The 10,187-nt window shown below is 45.4% G+C and overlaps 1 protein-coding gene across 2 annotated transcripts in view; it reads left to right on the top strand.

Moving 5' to 3' along the window:
• Positions 1–1,388: 1,388 nt before the first annotated feature.
• The window catches only part of CFAP61 (cilia and flagella associated protein 61), an 80,788-nt gene continuing 71,989 nt past the window's right edge, over positions 1,389–10,187 (top strand). The window contains exons 1-5 of one of the 2 annotated variants that reach the window (XM_044443021.1): positions 1,389–1,957; positions 2,057–2,207; positions 3,159–3,235; positions 4,510–4,577; positions 5,292–5,418. In XM_044443021.1, the coding sequence (XP_044298956.1) occupies positions 1,806–1,957; positions 2,057–2,207; positions 3,159–3,235; positions 4,510–4,577; positions 5,292–5,418 (575 nt within the window). In that variant the 5' untranslated portion in view covers positions 1,389–1,805. Of the gene's footprint in view, positions 1,958–2,056; positions 2,208–3,158; positions 3,236–4,509; positions 4,578–5,291; positions 5,419–10,008; positions 10,087–10,187 lie in introns of those variants that run through there. The other variant, XM_044443022.1, reaches the window with a different exon arrangement.

The following is a 10,187-nucleotide window of genomic DNA, read 5'->3' as shown; positions in this document are numbered from 1 at the left end:
AGAGCGCCGCCGCGTCGCCACGGCAACGGCCGCGTCGGTCGGAGGGCGCCCCGGCGGAGGTGAGCGCTGCCTGCGCGGCCGCGGGGCTCCCCGGCGGGTCGCTCCGGCCAGGCCCCGGCCCCGGCCCGCCCTGGTCGCGCCGTCCGCGCACGCAGGCGGCTTCGCGGGAGGCGCCCCCAGGCAGGGGTGCGGCGGAGGCCCCGCCGCCCTCCCCGGAGAGGGCCCGGGACGGGATGCCCCTGCGGGGCGGCCCGGGCTGGAGGGGCCGCGGCGGGCCTCGCGGCGGCAGCGCTGTTGCGGGGAGGCCGCTCGCCCCGCTGGGATCGGCGCTGTCACTGCGGGGAGCTGTCAAGCCGCCCGCTAGCTACGGCCGCCCTGGGCACTGCAGCCCCCGGGATGGCCCGGCTGTGCCCGCCCCTCTCGGCTCCTCCGAGTGCGCGGCGGCGGCGTCCTTGGCGGATGCGACCCGTCCCGCATTCGGCCTTCCCTTGCCGCTTGTGCCTCCGACTGCCCCCGCATGAGGGCCTTCCCTGCGCGGGACGCGTCCAAAGCAGGAGCGCCCCGGTTTGGTCGTTCTTGCTTCGTTCGAGGGAGCGCTCTGGCTGCGCGCCTGGTTGCTCTTTCTGTTGGGCCAGGGCATTTGCAAAGCTCTCCTCCAGCACCGTGTTTCAGCACCCATTTTCTTCCCATCAGCTTTCACACCCATACAGAGTGATGGGGGAACGCACAAGTGTGGATGACTGGCTTTGGTCTCCAGTGAAATATCCTTTCCTGCGATGACCTTTTCTGCTTGCTTCATTGCAGCCTTTCCAAGGCTCAGCTAATGTGACCATTAATGCTCGGAGAGGATGCAGCTTAGTTTGGTGGCTCTGCTTTGTCCATGTTGCCTTGAGTGACCTTGCCAGGAAACCAGCCTAGTGAGAGAGGCCGGACTCCTGGCAGCATTGCTCTCAGCTTCCCTGGCACTCCCAAAACCCTTCGCCATGCTAAGGTGTGCATCCAGGGGAAGGAGACTGTTAAGGAATCAAAACTAGAAATGCCAGTATCATATGTGCCATGACAAATGCATGACACAAGCACCCTTGAAATGCCCTGTATGATTCTGATCACTACACAGAAATCATAGAGTTGGAAGCGGTGCGGAAAAGGTCAGCCAAAGTGATCAAGGAAGAAGCTTGAGCAAGTCCCTTTGAGGGGCAATTAGAGTGAGAGGCTCTTTAGCTTACTGAGAGAGAGAGAGAGAGAGAGAGAGCACATGAGAGAGGTGTGTATGATTATGCTTGGTATAAAGAAAGGGGATAGGGAAAAAGCCCCCCCCCCCTTCAGAATACTAGAACTTAGTACCATCTAATGATGCTAAATACTAGAAGATTTAGGGCAGACAAAAGGAAGTGCTTCTTCACAGTGCATACTTAAACCACAGAACCCACTATCACAAGATGCTGTGATGACCACCAGTTAAAGGGGATTAGACAAATTCACAGAGAATAGTTGCATAATTATTATCCCCAGCTCCCAGTGCTGACTAGTCCTGATACTGCCTGCAGTACCAGAAAGAGTGTGCCTCTTTATATCTGTTGCTGGGGAAACAGTGGGAGGAACACCTGTGTTGCTCCTGGGCTTCACATGGGTATCTGGCATGCTGCTGCAGAACACCATGCTGGCCTCGACAGGCCTTTCATCTGACCTAGTGTGGCTCTTCTTACTTGCTGTGTCCTTACTTCTGTTTTACCTATCACACAGCAATGATTCCTCTGACTTACAGTACTTAATTCATTCGAATTCTCTTTTCTGCAGCATGTACAATGTCTTTACCTACAACAGGACCATCTTCACCACAATCATCTGGCCCATGCAGTGCCAGAAGAACCGAATCCCAGGACATTCCTGACATTGTTAATAACATGAAGTACGATGCGGAAAGATTGTTTGGCAGAATTAATGTCATCTATCTTTTGTAAGCAACACCACTGCAGCTAGTTCCAGTATATTCAAAATCACTCTTGCAATTATATTTATTTACTTTGTGAGCAAAATCTAACCATTTGTTTTACAGAGAAAAAGCCAATCTTGCGGTAACTTTAACAAATCAAAAGAATGTAAACCTTGCTTACGCTGTATTTCTGAACTATCCGAACTGGAATATTGTTGATCAGGCCCACTGGGAAGATTACTTAGAGCAAAAATATGTCCACACCAAATGTACAGTAAGTAGGGAGCATATTTTCCTTGAAAGTTCCACTCAGAAGGTTTTCAATATTGTATGATTACGCAGCAGGGAATAGTAAGAGTGTATTAACCTCTGGAATACCTGCATTTTAATTGTCTTGTACAAGAAGATGAATGTGGGAAAGCACTTCAGCTCATTGATTTTTGTATGCCAGTCCTGTGGAATGCATCCTTGAATGCTTTTGGCTTTGGTTCATAGGAAAGTGCCTGTCATCAGTAATCCAATGAAATTAGGTGAACATAAACTTTATTTACATATTTAGAGTTTTTATATGCTGTCCCATCGCTTAACGCCTCGAGACGGCTTACATAAACTTGCTCGTGGCCTTAAGCCAAAGGGGAAAAATCAGGGGTTAAAAGATTAGGTTTGCATCATGTTTCTGCCCTTGCTTGCTTATCGCTCTCTTGTGTCAAAACTGGCCATGTGTAAGGTGGACTCGACTGCAGGCTTTCTGAGACGGGTTGAGAACAGTGGAGGGATTCAAAGAGAAATTTATGCATTCTCTGTGTGTATGTGTATATGTACTGATTCCATTGTCCATACTGCTCTCAGAAACCATTTAATAAACATAATCTTGACATTCCGCCTGTCCATAAGCATGTTTTAAGAAACTCAGGAGATGTCCAGTGGTCAAGAGCAATTGAAGTCCAAAACATCTGGAGATGCCGCTTCTGTTCACCTCTTTATAATGTGATTTTCCTTAGGTCACAATCCTATGTATATTTAGACAGAAAATGACCGGCTAAGGAATGTGGTAGCTAAGGGATTATTTTCTGTCCATGGATGCATAGGATTGGATCTTAGTAATTTATTTCTGTGGAAATCTGCTAGATGAGGTTGTTGCAAAAATTTCTGTGCCTTGTTGTAGGATTTTAATATAACAGTTTTATTTCAATATCTTTAATTTGTTTGTATCTTTTACTCATAGCCTTTAAATACACTCTTTATGCATCTGTTTCTGACAACGGATGAATATGCAGTTGATTGTTGCCATGAAATCATGAAGTAAGTTGATACATTATAGAGGAGGCAGCTATTTTGGAATGTTAAGAATAAAAATCAAATTTCTTAGCATGTGATTCACATACAGTCCAACACATGCCTGATCAGAATTGTTCAGTGCAGGTTGCTCTCAGGAAGATATTATGGGAATGTTGCCTGAATTGTTTTTGAGCTAGTGATACATGAGTTTGTACAGCTATTCAGTAGATACTGATACATTTTTTTAGCCCATTGTTTGAAGTTTTGCAGTAGAACCTTGGTTACATAAACAAGCAACTGCTTTGCTATAGTTTCAGTTCTCACACGCTCCTATGTATGGACAAGCTGAAAGATCAGAATGAATTGCCCATTTTTTCCAAATATATATGCAAAGTTTGTCTGTTTCAAATCAGGATGGTGATTTCTTTATCACTGGTTTGAATGCTGCATGCGGTTCCTAATAAATAGATTCATTGTGTTTCCTGCATGAGGAAGAAATAGACCTTTGGCCTTGAATGAAACTCCTCTCCAGATTTTAGAATCAGCTCTAAATCAAAACTGATCTGTTACAAATACCCTTATCTGAAAAAACTGCAAGTTTCTCAGTGAAGAACAAAAGCAGTCCAAGTTTTGAGAAATAATTTGAGGCCGCCTGTAACCCTCCAAACACGGAAGATTCTTGGTATCCTTTGCATGAAGGTCCTCTCCGCTCTCCCTGCTGCACCATACAAAGCGCGTGAATGGGCAGTTTGGGCCATTTAAGTGCTTTTTCTCTGGAGTGCAAGGGAAGGATGCTGCAGTGCTTTCAGGATGCTACAGGTGCTGGTGGTACCCAACTCTTCCCCTCCCTGCTCCCCTCCCCACCCCAAGGAATGGGAAGCTTGTGGTGTCTCACAGGCCAGTTTGGCCCACCAGGCCAGCCATGCAGTCTGGGGAGCCTTGAATGGGGCACCTCCATGAAGTCCTTTCCCTTCAGAAGCGGGGGGACTGGAGAGTGACAGGGCAACCTCTCAGACCCCTTCAGCACATTCTGACAGAGGAGTAAAGGGGTCTAAGTTGGCACAGCCTTGCTGTTCCCTTGCATTTTTCCTGTAGGGAAGATCTCCATGCATTTCACTCTGCTTGCACTTCCCCTAGTTGAGGAAAGCCCAGGTTTTGTGAAACAAGCTCTCTGGCTGAAGCATTACTGTTTTACCATACCTTATTGGCCATATGTCTTTGAAATAGAAGCAAGAGAAGGTGCAGTTTTAAAACTTTTCAAAGAACAGCAAGATATATAGTTCTTTTTTTAAATTCAGGACTGTCTTCAAAACTGTGCCAGAGCTGCATTTTGTACTTCTGTTCATACCTGCTCAAGAGGACTTAGGTAAGGATTAGATCAATTTCTTTGCCATTTTTTAAAAACTTTCATTTGGATGGGGTAGTTTGGTGACTTGCAGGAACTGCAGGTCAACTGGAGGCTTGTGCATATGAGGGCTGAGCTGAACTTTGTACAACTCTTTCTCCCCATTTTTTTAAAGAGCAAAGGCATTATTGGAAGGCTCAAGCATTGAAGGCTGATTTGCAGGGATGTGCATGGATGCAAATCTCTTTGGCACTTTTCCCACCAGCTTTTTTTCTGGTCAAAAAACCCTTCCCCAGCTTTTTGTACCCAAGGAAATACATGCATACACACACACCATACAAGAAAAAGGCATTAAAGTTGCACTGATAATATCTGGCATATAAAATCTGGAATAAGTATTGTTATATTAAGGATACCAAGAAAAGTCTACCATGAAGTGGCAATGACAGATATAACATATGCTACGTAGATACGGAATTTTTAATGTATACTTTTCAAAGCTAGAATCAAAATTCATGGAAGTTTGAACTCTTCCCTAACATTAATGCACAATTTTAAAGTATTGGCTCAGAGCCTTGTAGATTAATAATCTGAAATAGGGTCCTTTTCTGACCAATCAAATATCCAGTAGAAAATGTGAGGTTGCGCCAGAAACCAAAAGTAGCGCTTAAAGAAGCAAGCCAAAGAACAGCTGAAAAGTGTGCTTTTTCACAGTGTGCGTTTTACATTCTTCAGGTACAGACTTAGCAACCGCTTTTGTGCCCATGGAGAGTATATCAGATTCAACTCAGAGTATGGATTACAGCCTCTATGTGTCACACAGGCACCAGTTTTGTCCCCAGCTGTATGTCCGCCGTGCCAGGTAACAGTTCCACGTCTTTGGTGGCTTTTATGACAATTAACTAATACTCCAATTTAATTTACCGCCGTTAGTATTTTTCATCCTTCATCAATGTTTTTCATGCATACATTTTATTCCTTTCCGAGCAGTCACTTTTCCTTGTCAGGAATCAGTTGGCTAGTTAATCTGTTATTCTTAACGTTATTCTATTATTCTTAGTATTACTGCAGGACTCATAAAGTAATGTTTACATTGCTGTCTGACTGGAATATTATTCTGTACTGTGTCAGGGAAATGAGGATATTTTAGAATTCTCGTTTCTCCCCCAGTATCTAAAATCTGGAACTTCCTGTGCCTTTGGCTTAGTTCTCCCTGATATAGTAATCCTATATCTGGATTTTGTCACTCCGGACGTTAGGTGGGGGCTGACATGTTGGAATGATCCAACAGCACTCATTTTCGACTGAGGCAGAAAATTTGTAACCTGTGAATTGTCTCCCTGACATACTGGTGCTCCAGAATTTTTGGCATAGAATAGTAGGCAGTCATCTGCATTCAATGTGTTGAATTATGTTGTTTTCAAGTACTGGTAAGCAGTCAGTTTGGAGTAATCACATGGACGATGCACAAACATAATTTGACCACTAGAGGTCACCAAAAGCCGTGGAACATGGATCTTCCACCCTTTCCCAACTGGGAATGCACAAGAATTGCCTTTATCTATGAAAACATGCAGAGATGTCCAGCCTGCAAACCCAAGAGCAAGCTGGAGTGCCTTTTCATGAAAACATCCCATTTCCCTGAACTTACATTCATGTTAACACGTGTTCCTTGAAAATGCAAATTGTACTTGCTTGACATCTCTTCATTGTTTTTGTGTACTTGACAGCCATTGTTGTGGTCCTAGAACTTCCATTTAATATGGTTGATAAACTTATTCACAGAAGTTGTATACCCAGCTTTAACTTTACAAGGTTTTTGTCCAGAAATTCCACACTGAGACTTTTTAAATGGAGCAGGACTACCTGCTTGTAAAACCACGGACAAAATAACTAAGAAGCTATAAAGCAGTCCTTGACAAGTGGAATATACAAATTTGTCCCAGGTTCTCAGATTCTCTAGCCCTATTCAGACTCTGTTACAGGAAAGGAGAGAGGAAAATGAGTAAGTGCGATGGGGCGCACCCCCCTTGGGTCTCTGCCCTCCCCACACTGAACGGGGAGACTGGCATCTGGTTGGGTTAAGCGAATGCTGTTAGGGGTCGGGTGCAGACCTTCCCCATGGGAAAGCGAGCCGCTGAAGTCGCCCGGCCAGTAGGGGCTGGTATAGCCCCTGAAAGCAAAAGGGCTTGTTGCTTGGAAGCGAACAGTATTCATTTTTCTCATCTGTCTGATAGAAACTTCTTTAAAAAGAGAAGAACATGCTAATAGACTAATGGCCAGTAGTATAGTTGTGTCCATAGGATGTCTGAAAACACTCTTTACCTTTTGATTTGTGTTGGTAATGAACCTTCAGTTTAATTAAAATACTGATTTCCGTGAAGGAAAGTAGCGGGGTAAATAAATAAATGCCAGTTGATATGGGGGGGGGGGGCGTGTTGTGAGCGGGTGAACATAGGGAAAGAATGCCATCCGTCCATCCACCCACCCATCTGTCTGTCCTTCCTTCCTTCCTTCCCATCTTCCCTCCCTCCCTAAGCAGTCCCCTTGTTTTATCTACTTCTCAGTGATCCTTTTCCTTCTCATGAACCATGCCATGCTAGGTATGTTCTCAGGCTCTCTCATGTTCTTAGAGTCACTCAAAGCAGGGCAGGTGGCACCTGTATCTCGGGACCTCTGGGCTGAAGTCAGTGCAAACAAGCCTGCCCTTCAGGAACTGGTGCGAAGATTTATCCGGTCGTTACCTCTCACAGTGATGCACCGGTGCATTATGGATAGTGCCCATGCCAGCATGACTGGAAAAAATCCCCAACTTTCCCATGCCTCAGCCTTCGACGTATACCTTCAAAATCCCCTGTTTTTCATGAGGAGAATTATTACCACCAAATAGCTTCTGTGGTATTTTGTTACAGCTGTGACATTTGATTATGCCTACAACCTGTTTGATCCAAATAATCAAAGCATTTCAGGCCTGATTCTAGAAACACTCTTATTGCATATGCCACACATGGTCATTCTTTGATTTTGATGCTGTGGGTTCAGCTTTTACAAGGAATCTGGTACTGAATCGAACTGCAAGGTTATTGTTCTTGACTTGAGCTATGCAATATAATTATTGTAGTAACTTTAAAAGTTTCATTTAATTTGTATGGTTTCATTTTCCATCATATATATTGGTATTGATTTGTTTGCTTTATTTCAATTCACTGCTTGAATAGTTGTGGGTATTTTCATTTTAGTGTATTGTTTGCATCTTTATGGAGAATGTATTGGTAAAGTGAGATCTACTTATAAATGGAACTTGCCCAAGCAAAGGTATGATACAGCTTGTCAATTTAAAATCTGAGATTGCTCAAGCGTACGAAGGGGGAATTCCATGCACCTCTCTTTTATGTTTGACTTGGCTTGTTCTGCTCCTGCTATTTTGAAGGTTACCACATCACATATTTAGATGACGTTACAAAAGCATGACCCATTTTCAGATCTGCAGTTACCAGATTATCTCAGATGATGACTCTAAAAATGTTCCCTATTTTTTCTAATACTGATATTTCCCTGAATCAGCGAGCAACAAGTCCAAGCTTCTTTTACATTTCCATCCCATGACCTGTTATGTAAGACAAAAAGAAGATTAAAAAGGCGCAAGCGTGAGAGATAGGAGCTTTCGTGGAAGTTTCCTCACCTTTCCTGAAACCTGCTCTCCCTTAGGGTGGTATCCAGTTAGTGCTTTCTGCTGACAAAAGGACTTTCATCTGTTGAACTGGTGGGGAGAGTCCACGCTTCCCGCAGGCCTCCTTGTACCCTCAACACCTGTCCAGAGGCTCAGAGACCCTCCAGGGGGATTTTTGAGGAGTGGCACAGGTTGCTCCAGGGAAGAGAAGGCCTCCTGTTGTGTGAGGGGCAGCCGCCTGTGTTTGGTGGGGTGGGAAGCAGCTGAGCGAAGCTCACGGTATGTGCTCAGATAACCTGGGTGACGCACAGCCTTGCCGTGCTGTGCCGGAGCACTGGGAGTGAATCCTGAGGTTGGGTCTCGACAAGCATCGATGCAAGTGGAACCCAGAGATGGGGCGCAGGGCCCATTTCACAAGCAGGAGGAGGTGTCACAGTTGCAGCCACACAACTGCATTGCATCCTCAGTGATGCAGAACTGCTTTATTTATTTATTTATTTATTTATTTGGAATTCTTGTATGCCACCCCCTTCACATAAGCCTCGGGGCGGCTTCTAACATATAAATAAATAACTATACAAATACGTATAAAAACTGGAAACATCCTGGTATAATCATTAAAACCAATAAATAAAATTAGCAATTATTAAAATATTTAAATACAAAGGTCTTGGCCTGGCGCCGAAAAACAAATAACAATGGTGCCAGGCGGACCTCTCTGGAGAGCGCGTTCCATAGGCGGGGTGCCACCGCAGAGAAGGCCCTCCTCCGGGTACTCACCCTCCTAATGTCTTTCACGGAGGGCTCCCGGAGGAGGGCCTCTGCCACCGATCTCAGGGGGCAGGAGGGCAAATACGGAAGCAGGTGTTCCTTTAGGTACTCAGGTCCCAAGCCGTTAAGGGCTTTATAGGTGATAACCAGCACCTTGAATTGAGCCCGGACTTTGATGGGAACCCAGTGAAGCTGGTAGAGGACTGGGGTTCTGTGAGAATAATGCCCAGTCCCCGTCAGCAACCTGGCAGCTCTGTTTAGCACCATCTGAAGAATCTGGACCGTCTTCAAGGGCAGCCCCACATAGAGCGTGTTTTGATTGATTGATTTATTTAAACCATTTCTATGCTGCCCCATTCACAAAAAGCCTCGGGGCTTACAGCTTTACAGAAATTCAGCCGGGAAGTCACCAATGCGTGTGTCACTGTCACCAGGCAGTCGTTCTCCGGGTAGGGGCGCAGCTGATGGATCAGCTGAAGCTGAAGGAAAGCGCTCCTCGCCGCCGCTGTCACCTGAGCGTCCAACGACAGCTCTGGGTGGAGGAGCACTCCCAAGCTGCTTTGGTCGTGCCTTTGGTGTTGGAATCCCATTTTGAGATTTCTGAAGTTTGTGTTGCTTGCAAACTTGTCATTCATAAATTTGCCTTGAAATACTATGAAGGCCTTCCATATTGTGCCTCCAAGACATTCCCTGCACGGTGACCGGGGCCTGCTTTGTCCTCCCACACTTCCCAACCCTGTGGAAAGCCATTGCCCTGTTCTTTTGCTTTTCTCTTGTCGAGAAATACAGGGCACAGCTGATTTTCTTCTCTTTCCTCGTTCCAGTGCTAGGTAAGAGCTCTAATCTGTAGATTTTTACAACCAGAGCATGCTGCCTGTGACATAGTGGTGCGTCGTGTGCATTGGACCACCGCCTGCCCCACTGTGAAGGAGACATCGAACCAGATTGTGTTTTTCTATTTTGGGCGATTAGAGGGTGGATGGAAGACCGGCAACTTTAAAAGGCGGGCTTGGTCCAAGCGAAAAACCATTAAGAAACACAAGCCTCCCCAATTTCCTTTTTCTGCCCTGAACCTTTAATGTGGAGGAGGTGAGAATATCTGCCACATCTGAGTTAGTGAGTGCTAGACATGTGAACTAAAAAGCAGTGTTCTCCGAAACATTTTATTCACATTTTAAACAATTTCTCTA

This window comes from Varanus komodoensis, unplaced genomic scaffold (genome assembly GCF_004798865.1).
Source record: "Varanus komodoensis strain SLA01 unplaced genomic scaffold, ASM479886v1 scaffold40, whole genome shotgun sequence".
In the NCBI taxonomy this organism is placed as follows: Eukaryota; Metazoa; Chordata; class Lepidosauria; order Squamata; family Varanidae; genus Varanus; species Varanus komodoensis.
The sequence above is the reverse complement of the archived record's forward strand: the minus strand, read 5'-3'. Positions and strand labels throughout refer to the sequence as shown.